Source organism: Aulostomus chinensis, chromosome 2, assembly GCF_037954235.1.
Source record: "Aulostomus chinensis isolate RoL2024-O1b breed Wild chromosome 2, RoL_Achi_v1.0, whole genome shotgun sequence".
Lineage (NCBI taxonomy): Eukaryota > Metazoa > Chordata > Actinopteri > Syngnathiformes > Aulostomidae > Aulostomus > Aulostomus chinensis.
In genome coordinates, this window is record NC_141321.1 from 11293651 (window position 1) to 11315787 (window position 22137).

A 22137-nucleotide genomic window follows, 5' to 3' on the forward strand; every position below is an offset into this window, starting at 1 on the left:
AAGTTTAATGTTGCATGGATGTTATAGAAAAAGTGTTGGTTTAAAAATTAATGAAAAAAAAATTGCCATGAATTCCTTCAAAAGCCATATTTTGGATTTTTATTGATTGCAGAAATAAGCTCTGGTATATATTTATGATACTTAACACATTTTGTTCTGCAAGATAAGCACAAATGAACACCACATTTATGATTTTAGAGGAAGTACAAGGCTGGTACAAACTCCATGCTAGCAACTGTCACGTTTGAAGACGCACAGGTGCTATGCGTACTGACATATTTTAGAAAAAACATTTAAATATCTTACATTTGTGTTCACTGCTGGAATTTAACCAAAACCCATTCAAAAAAAACCCACCAAAACCACTGACTTCAGGGCCAAAGAGCAGGACTCATTCCTACGCCAGCAACCCCACAGCAGCTAGCGTACAGCTATGCTCCCTCCAACAAGCTAGCAGAGCGTTTTCCCTCTGATATGCTTGTCATACAACTATGTTCGTGACTGCATGCATTTTGCACAGCAATTTCAGAGTTTTATTGACAGATGGAAGTCTTTTGAAATATTGACCGCTTGAGTTGCATGTGTGGTTCTTGTGGGGGTGAACAAGGTTCTCGCTGTTCTGTGTTCTGACAGCAGCAAAAGAGCAGATTGTTATAACTGGTGGGATGTTTTCAAATGGCTGAATGCACTATAGAATCTTCTTTTTTTTAACTATAGTAACTCAGTCCTCTCAAACGTGTCGAGAGACACTATATATACAGTATCATATTGTTTACTCTACTGTATGTACACGATACACAATGCAAGCTTTCATCCTCAGCAACAATGCACATTTGGCTCACTTGGTTGCAGGTGTCCTTATATCAACACTGATGACAAATGACACTGATAACAACCCCACAGATGCTAAAGAGGCGAAATGGTAAATGGACTCAATTTTACATTGCGCTTTTCTGCCTTAGCGGCACTCAAAGCGCTTTACAGTGTCGTCTCATTCACCCATTCACACACACACTCACACACTGATGGTGGAGGCTACCATGCAAGTCACCAACCTACTCATCAGGAGCAATTATGGGTTCAGTATCTTGCTCAAGGACACTTCGACATGGTCACCGGGGTCGACCCTTTGGTTGCTAGACGGCCACTCTACCCCTGAGCCATGCCGCCCCCCCAAAAATGTATTCAAATATCAACAACCAAGTGTAGCTGCCCTTGATTCAAGCCTCCCTGGACAACCGTGGCCTGGAAGAGGAGAGGAGAGTCTATGCAGCACTTAGAACCCTACATAGAACCCCAGCATGAGGTTCTTGTAAACCTTCACCTCACTGCCTATCCTTAACTTATTCATGTTTTACTTTGACCAACATACTGACTATTCCATCCATTCCATTCCAATCATGGCATTGATTAGTTAGCTTCCATGACATCCGATTCATCCTCCCAGCATGTAGGTAATGGTACAATACTAGTAATATCACTCCCAATTACTGCTTATTAGGTTTAGATTTGACTGCAATATGTGACTGATCACTTTTACAGCTTGAAGTGATTCGGCTGCCATGATTATCCTCTCTTCATCTCTGCATCAGTCAGGTTCTGCACAGGAGTTTGTCTGTAGCCTGAAATCCCCAGACAGTGTTCTTTTAATTGGATGAGTCATCATTGCATAGCACAGTGGTAATCAGACACTGTAGTACTGCAAGTAATGCACACAGTATCTATCAAAATATTGTTGTCTCGTGTACACAAATACTGCTATGCATGGCCCTGTTGTACTTTATACTTCCTCTTTTATCTGTTTATATGGCCCATTTCTGCGGGATTCGTCCTCCCTCTAGAACACAAGTATTTGCTCACCGCTGTGTGTTATCATCCTAACTGCATGGTGCCAGTTATAGGTTGAAACGATGATGGGGGAGACGTTCAGAGCCTTTTAGGCTTTTGCGCACTCGAAGGAGGATTCACACATGAAATAACCCATTAAACTGAGTTTTCAGCAGAAGATCTCTATTGATATTGATCCATTCATCCGTTTTAAACAACAAGTTATTGTGGGAAATAAAATATTAGGATTAATCTTTTACCTGTGTGCATTTATTCATTTTTCCATAAACTCTTTTAATGACAAAATTTTTAAACCATCTGTTTTTGTAGAGAAGTTGATTAATTTTAATGTTCATTTTTGGAACCTGGGATGTGTGGAGCTTTTGAAGAGGAGTTTTTACTGACATTTTTTGAAGGTCCTAAGGGTCTGAAATACACCAAATAATAAATCCTATCAGGCTTCTGTTCTCTGTGTCCGGCTCTTTTTACAGATTCTTTTCTTGTTCTTGAGGACTTTTTTGAGATAAAGATTTCAGCTTAAACAGTGTTTGTTAGTGTTCCTCTAAAGCATTTCTACCTCAAAGTAACTGGTGAATAAGGAAAATGGTTTCTTTGTTTCTGTGGTAGATCATTATTTTGTCCTGCACCTGTGTATATTTTTGGACGTGTGCACAATAGTTCCTCTTCAAAAAAGCAAATGGTGCCGCTTTCATTTTTCCTTGAAGCACAGAATGACTGACTGTGCTTACATGTGTATATATAATATATTTTAGTTGAAGTGTATCAAAACTAATTCTAACAAAATTCTACTTTGCATTACGTGTGACATGTAAGTAAAGGTGAAAAGCTTTGAATTATGCAGACTGCAGTGCTAGAAGGGTTCCGGTTCAGTCAAAGATAATTGCTTGAATAACAGTAGTAGTAGTATAAGTAGTAAAACAATTATAATGTAGCGACTGGCAGTAAATGAAGCAAAATGGAAGACAAATGCAGTGTATGAATGCATATGGATACATTCAGCTCATATGATATTTCATTCCTTCCGACAAATGCGTGCCAAAACTGGAGATTAGCTCTCAGTCTGGTAGCGGCTCCTCCAGAAACCAGCCATCCCCACACTTTCTCTGTAAAAATTGCATTGTCTGGTTTACAGGGTGGCTTCAATTTTGCAAATTTGTACTGAACCAGAGAAAATAATGAGCAAAGGCAGTCTTAGTGCAAATCCCAGCAACAGTATCCTGCAGTTTGTTTAGTGTGACACAAAGTCAGATCAGCTGTAACAATATGCTTGTACAGCTGATTTCTGTCTCCTGACAGAACTACAGTATAAAGCCAGACCGCCCTTGTTCCTCTCTGTAAGCCACACAGTACGGTTTGCATGGGGAGCACTAACACCCCCGAGGACACAACAGTAAGAATTTCACTTAACTCTTGGTGTTTGAGTGACAACGAAACAGATTCAGAAATAACCTGTAGCACAGAACGTTGTTAAGTGCCAAAATGGTTGCCTGAGGGGGATATCAGGGAACCGGGCCAACACAACAAAGTGGAGTTACTATTTTCAACAGAAATTGCATTTCAGAGCAGAGGGCTCAACATAAAAGGTCCCTGCTTTCTGAGGCGTAGCATGCTAACTAGATGAGGCAATATATCAGCGTGGACTATGGGTTTACCACTGCTTCTTCAAGTTTGATTTCAAGGGCAGGATGTTGGAGTCACCCTTCAAAAGGATTTTTTGCTCTACGGCTTAATCGGGTACTTGGGCCCCATAGATGTTTTTGTGCTTTATTGTCACATTTCTATGCTAATTTATTTGAACTCTCTAAACAAAATTATCATTAATGCTAATAACGGCATTTGGGAGACGTATCATATCCATCCTGGAGGAACAGATGTGCATGTGCTTGTAGTCACTGTCCAACGTGACAAAGATTAAGCACTGCAGATAGAAGTACGTACGAAACATAATCGTGTTTGCATCGGTTTATTTTCTCATTTTGAAGTATTGCTCTACATCAGTTTGGTAGAAGCTGCAAAATTAATTCAAAAAAAAATTCTCACAATTTTTGCAAAAATGTTTTTATACTCCTTGAGGTGTATTTTATGTTTTGTTTGTTTTTTGCGAATCTTCCACCCAGGTAGCTTTTTGTGCTCTTTATGGATATTCCCAAACTTCACTTCATATTTTTTGACTTATCTCTGAATTTTAGCATCTCAGTCCTCCTCCTAAACATTTGAGTAATTGTTCTCTGTATTATTAAAAATGGAACAATGAATTAAATTCACACTTGCGTCAACACTGTCGAGGAAGTAAGCTAGAGGCACAGTAGAGTACGGTTGCGTTTATCGTCACACAGCTTGTCTGAGCTGCTGTCTGTCTAGGTGGAATAAAACAAAATATCATAAAACATCACAAATTCTGCAGCTAAAGGTTTTACTTGGGACATTTTGCAACAAGTGCCTCAATGCCAAAACACTGCAACATTGGATATCAGTTAGCTGCAACCAGTTAGCCGTAGCTCGTGCTAAAGCCAAATAGCAGTCATGTTAAGGTATGAAAGGCAACTGGGCTCTTTCCAGCTCGTCAGAACACAGCAACAACTCACCAGAAACTTTGATAGAGTTGATATGTCTGTGTTTAAGATGACATGACATTAGCAGGTATGTTTTCTTGTTGAAAGTACCACCGTGACTGGTTTTGCATGTGGATTTGACAGCAGCTCCTCTCCCATCTCAACAGCACTGCGTACCACCTCTGCATCTTTTGGTGGTGCTCAGTACCGAACTGCACCGGCCTACTTTCACCCTTCTTTCTCACAAACAGCCTTGCTTGTTTGTTCCAAACCATTTGATGGAAATCTTCCAAAGTCATATTTCCATTTTGGGTGACATTTCAAAAACTCACCAGATAATTAAATGAAAACAGAACTCTCACTTATACCGAAGATATTGCATTAGGCTTGTTTGTGTTTTCAACTCAGAGATTTTACGTGACTTTGAATGAACAATAAATTTGTCCTTAATACATTTCTCCGTTCAAAATAATTATACCGACGTGTGGTTACGATAATTGCTTTAGTTCCCACAATGCATTTCTGTTGTTTTCTCCTGCATCACTCACATTTGTCTCTTTCACAGATTGCTGATGTTTCCCAACTCTTCCTAACTCCCTGCACAGCTGGTGCTTTTCTCAATACCATTCACTGATTCTACACATGTTCAGAGCATGTACCGTACTCACTCTGTGAATAGTCATTGCTGCCAGCCAGTGAGACAGAAAAGGTTCTCTGTGTCTTCTTTATTTATAGTGATATAAGAGGATGTCGAGCAGATGAAGAGCTGTGAAGCCGTGAACGGATGACGCATGTCTTTAATGGAGTTTGTTTGGTCTCTCTCTGTTACATGACATGAAAATGGACTTTATTTTAGTAATTCAGAGGTCTGGGCTCAGGCCACTCTTAATTAATAGGAAGGGAATAATACTGTGCAGTTGCTTTTAGTGCTCAATTCATGGGGTTGGTGCACAATCAGTTTTCAGATGAATCACCATTCATGCAAAGGTTTTATTTCTACTGTATGATACTGAAAAAACAGCAACATAAACACAACACTGAAGGAGGAGAAGACAGTTCCAAATAGCTGTGCTGTGTAAAAATGCTTTATTCGTACTTTCAGTGGAAGTCAGTGACTCTTGGAGTGTGCTGTATATTCCGGCCTCAAGGATCTACACGTGGGATAAAGGCTGCACTAGTTGTGTCCCGATTTTTCAGGCTGCATTCAGAGGCTGCATTAGAAAGGGACAGCCTTGTCATATTTGGTCTAGAAACGCAGACTTCAAAGCATGCAGTGCCTGAATTGGGCCACAGTGAATATGTGTACAATGGCATCGACTCAGTGACACACATGTTGTCCGTGATGTGTGTCACTGAGCCCCCAGAGAGTCATTGTTAATTGGGTTATATCACAAAATGCAACACCCTCACCCATCTTTACAGATTAAAAGCAATGGTTTGATCCACCATGTCTTCACTTGAATAGGCTTAGTCACTGATAATTTGTTTTTGCGGCCATCAAGGGATAGCTCTCATTCCCTTATGTCTCTCTACTACTCATAAATATGGAGGACAAAACTGTCTGAGATCCCATGACTAATTTCTAGTAACCGGCCTGAATGCTCGCAGAGCCCCCGTCTGGAGGGGCTGTCCGTGGGCCTCCCTGCAGATACATTTCAGTACTGCAAAAGTGACTTGAGTTCAAAGCATTTACTCACAAATGTGTTGTTAATTTATCTGAGCAGTTGACATTTCAGTTATCAATTATTTGTGCTGAATTTGCTTTTACAGGAATCCTCTAGTAGCGACATGCACACAGGAATGTGGCACCACTGTTAGGCCTCTTCATCTGTATGAAAGTACCAGAACGGAGGACCAAACGCACTGCTCCTGAGGCTGCAGCGAAGGTTGTAACGGCGCCGGACTGCTCCACAACACAGCTGAGCGAACACGTCTGATGTCTGTTGTGGAGTACCGAAACGCTGAATGAAATCCCAAATTGGGGGCAGCACAAAGCTGGTGTTGTTTGCATCTGCATAAACAAGATTCTGCAATGGCACCATAAAAACAGCCTGACCATTAACACACCTTGTTTGTTTTATGGCGGAATGGATTTTATGCTATATAGCATTCGAGTGCTCTACCAGGGCTGTCTCCTGTTACTGACGCTGTTACTACGATTCATAGGCTGGTTCTCAAAGCGAAGCCGCAGGGGAGGAGAGTGATGTTGTTTTGCTGGCTCTGTCAGACTGTGGCCTCTAGAGGGTCCAGGGGCATTTTGCGACTGAATGTAATGTGGTGAAAATGAAGGTCTGAGAGTTGGAGAACCATGGTTCTGCAGGATAACTACGGATTGTTTCTAAGGTAATGACCAAAAGAAGAAGGTTGTGGATAAAAGAAATGAGGTTAGGGGGGAGTCAGATATCTGGAGGAAGCTCGGTCAGAGTAGAGCTGCTGCCCCTTCATGTCAGGAGACAGTTGAGCGGATTCAAGCATCTGGTCATGAGCCTGAGTTCCTCCCACTGGACAAATTCTGGGCTTCCAACTGGTAAGAGGCCTTGTGGTCGACCCAGAACACAGCAGAGGGACTATATATCTCATTTGGCTTGGGAAAATGTTGCAGTCCTCCAGCTTGAGTACGCTGCTAAGAGGCGGGACATCGGGTTACCTTGCTTGGTCGGCTGCCACTAAAACTCAGCGGTGGGAAATGAATGGATGGATTCTAGGATTTCACAACAAAGGAGCGACTTGTCAATTCAACATCGTCTGTCTTTTCATTGCTGTCTCATCATTCTGTCCGTCCCTTCTACATGTGGTGCTTTCAAATACCCTATCCCCCCTTTTTCCATCTCCCATTAGTTCCATTAGCTCCATTTTAACAGTAACAGCACCACAGTATTCAAGCCCTAGAACAAGCTGGGGATGGGGAACATTTGTTTCTCCCTGCTAAGAAATTATGAGCTGCAGTTGTGTTAAAGAACTTCTGCATCAGTCTGTGTTCATCAAAAATACTTATAAATATTGTTAATAAAATACTGGCCATTCTCTTCAGAGGAGAGGAGATAGGAGTTTTCCCTTATTAAGAATACGTTAAATGTCACCAGACTGAAATCTTTCTCACTGCCCACTGGTGTCAAATGTAGTATTGAGCTTTTTCCTCTTGAGGTAAAAGTCAGTTTCCTTACAGCTACTTGGAAATGTGTTAAAATGACAGTGTTCACTGGTGGGAGAATGTGTAAATGATGAGACGATTTGAAAGCTTTATATGTTCATACCGTTGTTCAGTATAAAAATACAGAATTATTGTGTTAATCCTGCAAAAACTGGATTTTTAAAATACATGTAAACATTCTTTTCATGCTGACATGGTACTCGACTGCACCTGTGCATGTACTGGAAGCTCACTTGGATTCCAACCCATCAACTCTTTTTAAAAATACACTAATTACATATTTCTGACTATTCCATATGATAAAAATCAGAAACAAGGCACTGAGTTTCTTTCAGAAGCCCACATGTGAGAATAAGGGTGACCTTCAGCATAGCTGGACTTTCTTTCTTTACTAATAAACGTTAATGCAGATCGACATCTAATAACAGGAAGCAGGGGCTGTGTTTAATATCTACTTGACAACAGAACCTGTCATCACACAGATGCAACTCGACTCTTATTAAATCTGCCACAGCGTACACGTCTCCTCATTCCTTGAGTCAAGATCACCCCAACTAAATCCTGCAGGGTGACCTTGTCAAGCCGCGCTGCACGCGTCCCGAGAGGTTCCTGGTTTACCAGGGCGGGTGATGGTACTTACCAGCTGTAGTAAGTTGCACGTAGGTCGAATAAAATGCAAGATTTATATCATATATAATATCACGTAACCATCCATTTGTCAGTTTCTAATAGGTCATAGTTTTAAAAGGATAAAGTATGTAAAAATAATACAAACAAAAGCCACTCAAATGAACGTATGGTGGTGTTGGTGACAGATATGCCAGAGGCGACTTACACAGCAGAGTTCGACGATGACTCAGAGTGAGTCGTCGTCGAAGAGTGAGAGCCCAGTCAACACATGCATGCACTGATGACTTCAGCCAATCAACATGTTTCCTTCACATACGTAAAAGGCATTGCAAATTAGAAATGTGTTTCAGAGTTAAATGGGTGCATAGTATCTGCAAGTCATTGAATGCAAAAAAAAAAATCCCATTCAGGGTACAAACAAGACATTGTCATTTATTTTGTCATAAAAAAAAAACAGTGAAATTTATCGACACACAACCATTTCCTGAATACTTGGGCTTGGGATGCGTGGCCTTGCTATTACACCACCCAAACACTGGGTGGCAGTGGTTCTTCCATACCGCTTGAGTTTCTTCACATATTTCGTTGCTGAAATAGAAGAATTTGGAGTTGGCGCTCATTGATGTTGAACAGCAGCTATATTAACTGAGATAAATATGAATATGTGGAAATGCGTCAGAGGAACTACAAATAGTATTAATCAGGTTTTACTAGAAATACTACTTGGCTAACTATAATCTTGACACTTCCATTGACTCGTGGTAAAGCCCAGTAAGCCTGGAATACTCAAAGCTGTTATGGAAACCAATTACATAAGAATATTTAAACTAAATACCTTAAATTTGTGAAGTGGCATTTATTATAAAATTGCCATGTATTCAAACTTAAAACTTCACATTTTCTTTTCTTTTTTTTTTAAGTGCACAGTATTTAAAATTATAATATATTCCAACAAGAAACCTCACTTGTTCTTGTATTATTTTCACAAATTGGGGACAAAACTGCGCCAAATCTATCCTGAATTAATTTGTCTTCAGTCTGGTATATGTCCCTAAAAATGGCTGTGGGGTCCAGCACTGGCTGCAAACATTGTCCTCATGATTTTTATTTTTTCATGAAAGACCTGATATGGAAGCAGACAGCATTGAAAAACAACACAACTCAAACGGAGTCCTGTTGACACACTTGTTTATCAGCGCAGGAATGATATCAGCTCCCACTCTGGTGTGTGGAAGCTTGTTAGTTGGGGGTCACCTTATAGATAACATTCATTGAGGGCTGCACCTTTAGTGTATGATTACCTGAGTGAGACACAATCGCAGTTTATAGGATGTATTGTTTTGTGCATTTTAAAATGTGCGTAAATGTTGAATGCATGCATGTTAAGATTGGATTATTCCTAAAATCAACGTATCACGTGCTTGGAAGAAATTCTTTGTATAACTGACCGGTTCTATCAGATATTTAAAGCTTGCAGACTGTGTGAGCATTGCGGCCAAACGCATATCCGAGGAAGGAGCTCATTAGTTGCTCACCGCTGATATGCATTTTTGACAGTCAAATATCCGAGTAGCTGGCCAGTGGCGGCGCACCGCCTGGCGCTCACTGCTCTCCAAGCTGATAAGTGCTCTGACGGAGGCAGGGGGAGAGAACTCACATTCCGGGTGAGACTCGCCATATCCTCATCTACTCGGAGAGCTGAATTAAAGAATCCGCCTTGGTGATTTGGAGCATTAATAACCCCGTTGATGTTGCACTTTTCCTGGTGCGATCAGCTGCGCAACAGAAGGTGATTGCACTTGGCTGAACATTTGTCCATTTGAGTCAGTGACCGAAAAAAAAAACTGTGAAAAAGTTAACCAAGCGACAGAAGAAAGCTGCGAACACAAAATGTCTGATTCCGCTCTCTATCAGGGGGCCACGCGGAGGCCCTCTGGTTTGGCACGTGGAAATAGACCACCGGATCTGGAGCTGGCAGAGACCACCTTTAGTGCGCCTGACCCCGGGACACCTTTGGGCAACAACAATACGGTTTCTGAGAGAGACAAAATGCCACTGGATGGTAACACAACCACGGATGTACCCCACGTTCACCCGCACCCGTACCTATCTCACCCCCGGATGTCTGTGCGGATGTCGGTGTACAGCACCGGAGTGCGGCCGGTCATCACGCGCGCCTACATCCAAGGACGCGTGTACAACTTTTTGGAAAGGCCGTCTGGCTGGAAATGCTTCGTGTATCACTTCACAGTGTGAGTGTTTTTATTTTCATAATCAGCCAAGTCCTTGGGGCATTCAGGGGTATAATTGCAACTCTAAGACTCTAATTAAACAGGGAGTTAAATGCGCATGTGGAGCCTTGGAAAACCCTCACTACAAAGAGGCATTAATCCTGCGAATTTGAGGAAGATCCTGGCAGATAGCTCAGCACAACTGGAGGTCCTTCTAGAAATACTACAAGGATATTTCAGTCGAGCCAGCGCGGATTAAAACAAATACTATACGATTAATCACTGAGGAAAGAATGATTTGCTCTCTTGGGATCACTACTAAAGAAATATTATGCATCATTTTCATTTGGGAGGCTATTTTCATCAATATTTGCATAGTTCGTGCTGCAACACAGGGGTGTTTTCTAATTCAGTGAGTTTGTCAGAGACAATTTGTGAGCTGTTCAACCTTAGACTGAGTGTTTTAATGTTCCCTTAGACTAATTTGACAGGTTTGGAACAAAATGATACAGCTTTTATTGAGAACAATAGTTGGAGAAATTGGTTCAGTGTGCGTTGCATTATTTTATATTAAATTTATTATAAAGTGTTGCATAATATAATTTATTGGTCCGGAGGATGTCAGATGTTGTTTCACCATCTAAAATCAATGTGACACTTCAGTCAGGTAGCTTGAAGATGTGTCTTTGGTACAATTGCAATGTGATTACAAGTGACAACTGGCTCCATATCCACTGGTGCGTACCATTTATTCATTTATTTATTTTTCATGGTATCACCCGCTTTAGGAAAGTTGACAGTTCAAACCAGAGTGTTCAAGCACCGTTTAAGGAATGTGGGACATTATCCTCTAGCTCACCCCCATATGTGTGCTGTCTGTCCCCACTTGCTGGCACTGATAGTAGGATAGCTAAACTTGGCTGTGTGTGTGTGTGTGTATGTGAGTGCGTGTGTGCATGCGCTGTGGAGGAGGCAGCAGCCCCGTCTGGCACTGCCACCCTGTGACCCTGCAGTGTCGGAGGGGACGCAGGGGAAGGCAGCCTGTCGGAGCAGGTTAGAGTCTCCGTGAGTCAAAGGAAGCGTTACACAGTGCAGCTCACACACATTAAAGCATCACTGCACAAGACGACAACAGGGAGGCCAGCGGCTGCTATGATTATGGGCAAACTTCAGCCTTAAAATCAACAATTAAAACGTTAAGCAACTGTACATGAAGTGTCTCGTGGAAAAAGAATATAATCAATTATCTTACACACGCATCAGTTACTCATTTCATTTTCTCTGCTATGTGTCCTGGTGGTAATGAGGAGCAGTCACCCTGACGGTGGTGGTGGTGTTTGTCTTGATAAAGTTTCAGCTGCCTGCAGAGGATACGAGAGGTCAGGCGGAGAGGATGGTGCTTAGGGGTCCAAGGGCTCACTAAAACACTCAAACCACAGTTTGACTCTTGTCATGGTTGTTAGGGTCATCGTTTTATGTTCAGTTTAAGTTTTTGTCGCTGTTGGTTTTTTTTAACACTCAAACAAATACCATATATTGCCTAAAATTTAGATATATGGAGTCTAAGGATGTCATAAATACTATTAAGAACTTAAACATTCACTATCTTGCAGAAAAACTACATTCAGTAAGAACTATTCAACTTCCATGTGAGACACAGGGTCTGATATAACTGCAGTTTCCCTGTGGAACTGAAAGTTCACATGTATTGAACCTTGGTCTGTGTATTAAACGGTTCATCTTCTTTCTTTTTTTTCTTCCCAGTATGACATCCTTAAAAGCGGCAAAGAGGAGGGAAACACCATCAAATGCCTTCTAGGAAACAAAGATAAACAGCCGAGTTACCTTTGGGATCAGATTTAGCTCATGTCCACTTCAAGTTCATGTCCCTATTTTTCAAATGATGAGATTTTGCTATGCATTGATTTTCCTGCAGCAATTGTGATTACAGAGTAACACAGAATTGGCCCTGCGGCCATCATCATCATCATCATTTATGTTCCAGAAATGTTACACTCCTGACCTCTTAGAGAGCAATATTGTGCCTTGGAGGTAACAAATATCCCTCTGTGGGAACATTCTCTGTACCTGTAAGTGTAGAACACTACTTGTAGCTCCATTTTGAGTGTGTAGGAAAACAACAGCCAAGCGATTCTATTACTCATCACGTGTAGTGTCGCTAGAGATCAATGGGAACTGTTACTCCTTTTTTCACCTCTATCATTAGATGAGGAAGCCAATAATTGGTTGTTGGTCATGGATCGGTTCAGGTGCGCCAGCTAATGGAACTACACCTGCCAGCTGGCTCAGGTGCCACCTGTGACACCAGATGAGGCGGTTTATTCAAACTGCTGCCCCCATCACCACTCAGCCCCGCCACCCCTGCATCCACGTGCTGGCGATAACTACTGTTTGCTTCTGCTGCTGTCGTAAATGTTTCAAGCATGTTAAACTGGTCTGCAGTTGCATGTACTGAGTTTTGAAGCTGGGTGAAAGTCAGTCTTATGGTTTCCAAGACCGTGTGGCTCCAATCACATGACCCCCCTTTCTATGGTCATTACACACCAATGTTGTCCCAATGTGGCTGTGAAAGTAGGAGGCTAATTTCTGAAACCAATGACATGCTGTTTAAAAAAAAAAAAAAAAAGACGTTGTCATATTAATAATAAATTAACAGCAAAACAAATAGTTAAATTTACACGGACGAGGCTTTGGAGCGCGCTCTGTGGGTCGCACGTTACACCCTTTTGAAATCACCGTAACCGTTGTTTTCTATTTTTTATATGCTGTAATTGAAGTTTTTTTTTTCATATCAGGAGATAAATAAATATACACCAAAACTATGCATCTGTGATTGGCTGAGATGTAGCCACAGACTGATTTATCTGCCTCCCCCAATTGGTTGTAAATCAAAAGCAAGTCTCAGGAAAATGTTCAGTGTTGATTGTTTTTACTGATGATGCTCTTTCCACTGCTGAAGCTGCACTGTTGAGTTCTTGAACACAGGCCTGTGTTTGGTGGCACATCTGACCAGGGGTCAGTTTGTTCCCCTGTTTTGTAAGTGTTTGAGTGGGAGAAAGGCAGTTACAAACACACATGGCCTTATCGCTCAGCCAGAACTACGTCAGTCCTTATCATCAACCTGGTGTGTGTGTGTGTGTGTGTGTGTGTGTGTGTGTGTGTGTGTGTTTGCACATGCGTATGCATGTCAGTTGGAGTGTAAGGGGTTATACAGTTTGCATCCAAGGGCTAAGGACAGTGGCGTATTTAACATAAGCATTTAGGGAAGTATGTTCCATGTTCGCTTGGTAAAAAAGTTCTTTCTCTATGTTTCATTCATAGCGTTTGCAGCAGATAATTTCCTCAGTGTTGGTCAAACATTATGAAATAGTATTTTGGTCTGAGGCAGCAGGAAGCCACTATGCACATCAGTTCTAGACAAGTCAACCAGGCAAATTAAAAGAAAGGACAGCCTTTTTTCAGGCTCAGCACCATTAAAGTGAGCTATAAATTCTGCTGCTAACACTATTAAGATGGAGGAAGTCAATTCAGAGCCAAATGCAAAGTATTTAACAAACATGCTGAGAGTTGTTATTCTTTTTAATTTGAGCCACTGTGTTGACCGCAGCTCTTTATGTCTTATCCGATATTTAAGTCGGAGACACTCACGCTCCTTTTGTCTTTACAAACAAGCATTTTGCCACTCATGCCCCACTAAAGCAGCTTTTTTTCAGCTGGCTTTTTGAAACATAGGGGCAGATTTTCTTTATATATTCTTAGTCACATCTTTAAAATCATATTTGATCACTCAGAATTGTAATTGTGCTTCATACACATCATTTTAACCATAATCGTATCATGTGAATGGATATGGAAGCCAGCCTTGGTCTCAAAATTTGCGTGATTTTTGGTGAGTTGCTCACCTAGCTTTAGATATTTCAACATTTTGTCCTACAGTATAAGATATGCCAATTGCTACCACACTAAGAACTGTTTTTTTTTTCCCCACGTGTCTCAAAAACAGCGGTTGCTAAGAAGTGCCTAAAGAGACTGCAGAGGTCGTGTCGGACACTAAAAACGCTGAAAACAGAAGAAGCACAAAACTAGTGGTGGTGAGGTTAAAGTTATTAGCCGTGGTATAGTTGGTTAGTGGCATAACGTTGGCTTTGTACTTCTAGCGAGCATACTTACGCTTCAAAAATCTTTTAAAGTGGAGTCCACTGGTGCCGATTATCTTGCTGAACAAAAAGAAATAAATATCATAAATCTTTGTTTTTCACAGAGTTTATTTTCTGCAGAATCCAAAAATCCAGGTAAAAAGTCCAACTGGTTTTTGGTGGAGGGAACCCGTGGTGATGCTAACTTCTAGGTCGGCCTACAACAGGTTTCTGTTATTTTGTTTTTGATACTATTCTTTAATCTTTCTCGGCTGAGAAGAAAAATGACATTGTACTTTGTAATTTACACCACCACACCAGCACAAAAGATCTGTTAGGATCACCCTTTTTTTATTTTCCCTTACACGAGTTGGCCCCCTGTTGTTGCAATCACAATAATCCCTGTCAAACAATGGCAGGTAGGAACCAACATGACTCTTAATCAAGGACACATGAAAAAAAAAAAAGGAGAGCTTTCCTAATTAAATATATAAATGGATGATAAATATAGGGCCGTAAATAACAATGAGAAAATAATATAGGTGCAGTTCTTCTAAGTAACAGTTCGGCATCAGTGCGTATCACAGAAACGTACTTGATAATGAGCAACATAAATCATTATGATTGCTTAAGATATTGAAATAAGCAAAAGTATAAGGCGCACTGTAGTCATGATTGCAAACTTTATCTCACTAAAGTCCTTCATAATTGATAGAAAAAAAGTAGGATTGTTGTTCCAAACCGAGCAGCTGACAGTTAGAGCGAGCGGCACGGTCAGCAGCGCCATTATTTCTGTTTCTGCTGTGTTCCTCACCTCACAGCGCCAGAGACTCCAAGTGAATCTGTCCATCAATAATAGATGGGAGGAATGCTTTGAGCTTTTCTCGAGAGTTTGGTGGTGCCTGTGTCGCGGAGTCAATATATTATTTTGTCTGTTGCTCTACAAAGCTCATGGGTGCTTGTGACACAGAGCCAGTACTATCGATAGGCCTCGTGGTAAAGGAGGTGAAATATCATGGTGCAGTTCGTGGAGCGTCCCCCATGGAAAATATAGTGAAACAAAATGTATACTCAGCATAGCGCATGTGTATGTTTACTGGAATTTTCAAAGCTTTGAAATAATTTAAGCAGCACTTCACTGACAAATTACAGCCATTAGCATACCGGAGTGTTTGGTTGGGAAAGTTTGGTATTCATTTGTGTTTCTTTTGATCCTCTTTATAACCGCCTCTGTCACATTTGAATGTAAGATTTGATAAATGCCTTGCCGCCTCCAAAACATTTTCCCTGCTTTTATTATAGACTGGTGCATCTCCGGCAGCGTGCAGAATATTCAGGTACCTAAAACTCTGAGTCATTTAGTTATATTGTCCTCTTGTTTTGTGTTGTGTCAGACAGCACCAGCTGCTTTGCTAGCTGTCCCACACACCAGCCCATCATCCCTGAGATGATCTCCCGTTGGTTTTTATCTGTGTTGACGTGTGGCGAGCATGCAAAGCCTGTGTATTAGGATTCCTGGCCAGTCCTCAATAAACTCAGGCTGTAGAATGAGGTGATAAGAGTCTTCGTGGTGCAAACACTGAGTGGAAACTGTAACTCCCCCTACACATAGTTTCCATCAAGTCTTCTTATATACAAACAGGACAGTAACTCTAAAAGGAGCACAACATGTTTTGGGAAATTGGTTTATATTCCATCCTCTGCAGAGCAAGACAAGTAGAGAGAGACCCTTCTCTCCTCCATGCATGTATTGGGATGCTGAGACCCACAGAGACCTGCTGACCGCTAGTTAGCTTAGCACAACCGATGGTAGCGGGAGAGAAGTGTTAGGATAAATTCATTAAAGATCACAAGTTCAGGATCTTGGTTTGTAGTAGCAGTTGCTCCTCCAGTCATCAACAAACATCGGGTTTTGCTCACTGAAAGATTGTGGTTCTGTGTCAAATCACTGTGCCCAGTCAGGAAAGTAGTTCAGGCTGTGTGTATGACTCCAAATATGATTTTTCAAGTGCTGTTTAGAAATTATGAATATTTCATAGCAAAAAAAACATGTCTGTGACCTGTTTATCGCAAAAGAGGGTTGCTGGCTGCTTTTGACCACAGTACAAATATCAAATCGACTTAGTTCAACTCTTTTTTTGGTTTAATTTGTATCAAAACTGCTCATTTATGTCCTAAATTTCAAAAAGGTGCAATGAAATAAAATCAAACCCAATAATTTGCTCCACAATGTTGTTTTGATTGAACCCCAACCCTAAAAACGATATCTGATCATTCTTGGCCCGGCACCAGCCTTTCATGCAAATCTAGCTTTTATTTACCCCGTTAACACAAAAACACAATCAGATACAGAACGCAGTGAAATGAAAACCTCAGCTCCACCTTCGGATTGCCGAGGCAATGCCGCAGTAATCGACATGAAAACAGGAGCCGTGGGAATAAGGGTGGGCTGTCTTCAGATAACGTGGTCATAAAGTACTGCTGCTGTTCTACAAAATGTCATTTGTACTGCAGAATTGATGTTTAAACCTCCAGAAAAAGACAAGGCCACACAAATGAGGGTTTTTTTTCTGTTTGTGGTGGCAGCTCAAAGCTTTAAATCAAGGCAAAATTACATTATAAATAAAATAAAATAAAATATCTTAAGCAACTGTGGTTGTGTCATTGTCGCTGCGGCTGAAACACTTGTGACCTTGAGGGGAAATGAGGAGAACTTTAAGGAGCAATTTAATGTTTGTTGATCCTGTTTGTGTGTGTGTGTGTGTGTGTGTGTGTGTGTATGTATTCAGTCCTCAGACTCACGCACACTGCTCATTATTTGACGAGTTTATCATGCGCGTTGCATTCAAGTAGTTGAGTTCAAAAGGTTCACAGTATTTCCTCCCGAGGGCTGTCCTTAAATGTTTGCTGAAACCCAGTTAGATACTCCTCATGACAAAAATATCAAGTGATAATGTGCTGTCTGGAAAGTTTATTTGGAAAGTTGCTCAGAAGCTCAGACTTTAACCAGACACGAAATTCGATAGCAGATTAGCTGTTAAAAATCAAAGTCTGAAAAGCTGATATAAATATGATGTGGGAGGTGGAGGGAGGGATCTGTGGTTTTCGTGACTCGACTGATGACAAGTTATATGAAGCTTTGATTTGATGAAGCTTATTAGTAACCAAGAGCCAGTTCAGCATCACCAGCCAAAGGCGTAAATAAGAATAACACCAACATAAAACATGATCTGACTTCATGATTAAGACTATTGCATAACAGGCTTTTCTTTTCTTCCAGGTTCCTCATAGTTCTTGCCTGTTTGATTCTCAGCGTGCTGTCGACCATCGACCAGTACCAGGCTCTGGCTCACACCACTCTCTTCTGGGTGGTGAGTGTTTACCTGGATGGAATAGAAAAGACTGCTTTGTCCAGTTGAGGTTTTAGGCCAGTTGTTTTATCGACCCTGGCTCAAGACACAAGGACACCGAGTGTGTTTATGCACACAGTAATCTGATATGTGGAAACAATCTGATTTGACGTGCTCACATGCACTTTAATAATGCACTACTTGAAAAAACAAAACAAAAACGGTTTTACATTCAGTCGTGTGATTTTCCTCCGAGAATATGTAGTACTATATCAGCCTGTTATTATTTGTATTTGTTTGACATTTCTTGTAAAGCCTGCCTCTGCCATTTTTTTCATTTACATTTTATTTCTTTTTTTTTTTTATAAAATATGTCACAGACTGTATGTTTTTCTCCAGTCTAGGTGGTACAGTCCTATTATTCACTTCAGTCAGCGAGATAAGCAAAAAAAAAGTGGTTTTGCATTGCTGCCTGCCATGTTAACATCTTAACAATGTCTGCTTTCCTTTTTTTTACGGAGTTCCAGCATTGCGTCTGCATATGCATATTTACAAGAACTAACGGAAGCAGGTTAAAACAGAAGATTAGGTATTGGCTTGCATACTTATACGTCTAGATAGATAGATCCACTCAGCAGTTTTCAAGCTTTTAACAGTTGTAGTTGTTCAGGATACAGTACTCGCGCACAAAAAAGCCTCTAAATAGAGAATACTGTGATTAGTGGGCCTACTGTATTAGTAGCATTATTAACAAGAAAGTCATTTATTTCGCTGCCTTTTGCGGTTTGCAGGATTCACAAAAACTACCAGAGATTTTCACCAAACAAGCAGCATTTTTTTTCCTCGTAGAGGTTGGCTGAGGGGAGGTCTCCGAGTGTCCTCTCGTTTATCTTTGTATTCCTTGCACTGACTTGCCATTTGTCATTATCATATTTCTGTCACTGGGGTCTCAGTCTGTCTTTCCCTTCCTGGTATTTCTGTAGAAACTGTTTCCTGCATGACATGATTGAGCAAAACCAGAGATGAAGAATGTATAGCATGCTAGCAGGCTAACTGAGGCTAGGGAAATGGTGTTGCTGGCTCCTGTTACGTTAGCTCGTCACAATTCTTGACAGTTACACGGATGAAATAGCTCACCTTTAGTTCTTTGTGCCATCGTTAAGAGGCGATTTCATTATGATGGCAGACTCTATGTTTGTTTGAGGGGACACAGGGAAGTCCAAGCTCAGCGCCCCCACAGTTTTTGTCAGTGAATGGCCTGTTTGCTCCTGAAGGTAGCTCAACTCCATAATACATGACAATGCTCAGGTACCAAAAGAAAAATGAGACAGGAGGCTAATGTAAATAATGCAGGTTTCAAAACATGAAGCCATCTAAAAGTCAGCCTGATATTTTATGCGGTAGTCCATGTGTTTGTTAGGCCTGACTGTTGGAAGAAATACTGACTCAGATTCTAATCGGTGAACCAGATGTGTCTGGGAGAAGATTGATTGAGCTTTTGAAGATTCTCAGAAAAAAGAAGCACTTTTTTTCTCCCCCATTTAAATTGTAGTCGCAGCCTGTAGCCTTCTCTCCCTCTGCTGTTTCTTTCCATCTGTTCAGCACTTCTGTCTCTTCTGTTTTCGTTGGCGGGCATTTAGATACAGGCTTAATTCTGATGTATTAAGCAGTTAAGAGATAGTTTTGTGCTCTCTCCAAGTCAAACAACGCATTTGAATACATTAAGAAGTGATAATGATGCTCATAAAGCCAAACAACATAATAACCTGACATTAAATCATTACAGAACTCACTGGAGTGACTCATGGGTTGGAAACCTTATTGACAGGAGCACAAAATAAATAGAAGATATATTTAATTCATCGCTATCACAGCTTTTTCGGCGGTTAGATGTGTTTGTTGGGCTGCATCAATCAGCGCCAGGATTGTGAAGGTGTCAACTCTCTGTTGTTTGAAAAGCTATTTCATGGGTTGACTCACTAAAAAAAACAATTTAGGGACACTTAACTTTGGAACTGCTAGCACTTTTTTTTTCCAGCAGACAATTTCAGGGTGTCCTACTGGCCTCAGGGTGCAAAGGTTACTCTTTTAAAATCAGTACTAAACTAACCCTGAGAGCCCAGCTGCTGAGTAAAGAAAGTGTTTGGATGATGGGTGAATCACTCAAGCTCAGACAAAAGAAAACCTTTGAAAGGATTAATAGGACTCAGGGATTTTCTTTTAGGATTCAGAGTGTACCACATGTGACAAGTTCACCTTGGCCTGAGGATAATGGGATAAAATGGTCACAGTGTTTCTGGCACATCAGGATTTTAAATCCTGCAGGTTCATACAGATTCTGTCTCCTTTGTTTGACACACGCCTGAAAAGTAACAGCATGAATATCACGATACAGTGGTTTCTATTTGTGGTGTAGCAAAGTATGAGGGAAAAAACAACTTCCATCAGTTTAAGCTAAAATATAGTTTACATTTGCAACCTTCAGAATTACTGAGGCTTTGTAGAACATTCTTTTAAATACCAACGTGAATTACATACTTTTAAATATTGGTCAAATTGTTTTTTAATAACAACACACTTTGGTTTTGCTCTAATGAAAAATGCCTCATTACTAAATAATCAGACTCACCTTTGAGTTGCTGCTGCTCTGATTTTTTGCGCTTGTTTTTTGTTCTGACTTCTGATTTTATGAAACTGGGATAGAGCCGAACTGATTGTGGACAAGTTACACACACACACACACACACTTGAAAACCCGAACTACTCTCCATTGCGTGGTTCTTCGTGACCTTGTCATGACTCATCCTGACAGAGACACAAGGCCACGAGCTTGAAAATGCGTCAGACGTTCAAGTACAAGCAGGTATTTTAGGCCTTGTTCAGCTCAAATATTATTATTATTTTTTTGCGTTTTCAGATCGATTCATGACAGCAAAAAAAAAAAAACACAAAATCTGATTACGATCAGATTTCTGCGTCTCAGCCTGGACACTGATAGGATTTCCACGGGTGTAGAGTATGCCTTCTTAAGTTTGTCTTATCTGGAGAAAAAACAAAAAACAAATCTGATCTCTTAAATGGGAAATAACTGTGTGGATGCAACAGATTTAAGAAAAATGGTTTTGTGGTATTTATTCATTGTACCTCTTCAATCATTTTTGCTCTCACGTACTGAAAATCACACACACTTTTTATTAGTCCGAAAGGGACTTGAATATTTTAATATAATTTTCATTATTTGACCATGTACCATTGTCATAAATATGAAATTAAGAAACAGTGAGTTCGATCATTATAATTTGCCTTAATGATAACACATATGGCTTGTTTCTATAGTATTTGAATTTATAGTCTAGCAGTTCCACACAGTAAAATACAGAAGGAAATGTCGGTGAGCAATCAAGTATTTAATTACAGTTTATTATATTTCTATATTTTTTTATAGAAGATAAGATAACATAAGACAAAGCAGTGCTTTATTAACCCTAGAGGGGAAACCTTACATTTAATTTTTCCTTTGATATAATCCAAATTATTATGTTCTATAGTTTATGGTCAACTGCAATATTATGACTGCCCCCCACCCCACATCGTGTCCTCTTCTTTGTCTTGATTTGTTCCTCCGCCACGCTCAAGTCTAGCAAAGAGCCCCTTGTTCTGCCTTGGACAGGCAGCCCAGGACCACAGTGTTTGCGGTGGTGTGTTTGGTACTTTCTCCCGAGGATTCGCATTCTTGTTTGTTTTGGATTTGTTTTAATTATGTTTGTATAACGCTGCAAAGAAAATCATCAAATAGAGCCGCCTTTCAAAATGCAGATTCCCCTTCAGGAATGGCACATTTGATTTGAAAACTAGAAAGGGGTTTAAATTTGAAGGGATGGATGAACGAGTGTGAGGAAGAAACCGAGGGGACTGACCGAGATAGGACAGAAGGTGCAGTCGCAGGAAGCTCAGGAGTTAGACATGGTGCTCTGAAGCTGGTGCTTCATGATGGAACACAGCAGCCGCCACACTGAACAACATGTGAATACTCACCTACGTTCCTACGAGTACTCAGTCATTGCTGTGTTATTCTCATGGTTGTATCTTTGACCTCAGCCCTCATTTTTATATCTTCTCACACCATGTAATGGGAGTTCCTGAATATTAAGCGCTGACATCCCTCGCCGTCCAGTAGCAGTAGCTGTTAAGCGTACATCGTCTCAGGAGTCGTCGCTG

General features: G+C 40.7%; 1 protein-coding gene across 1 annotated transcript in view; it reads left to right on the forward strand.

Annotated features, from left to right (window-relative positions):
• The first annotated feature begins 9786 nt into the window (after positions 1 to 9786).
• The window catches only part of kcnq1.1 (potassium voltage-gated channel, KQT-like subfamily, member 1.1), a 46984-nt gene continuing 34633 nt past the window's right edge, over positions 9787 to 22137 (forward strand). Inside the window, exons 1-2 of the mRNA XM_086179238.1 lie at positions 9787 to 10433; positions 17850 to 17940. Coding sequence (XP_086035364.1) covers positions 10072 to 10433; positions 17850 to 17940 — 453 coding nt within the window. The 5' untranslated portion in view covers positions 9787 to 10071. The remainder of the gene's footprint in view (positions 10434 to 17849; positions 17941 to 22137) is intronic.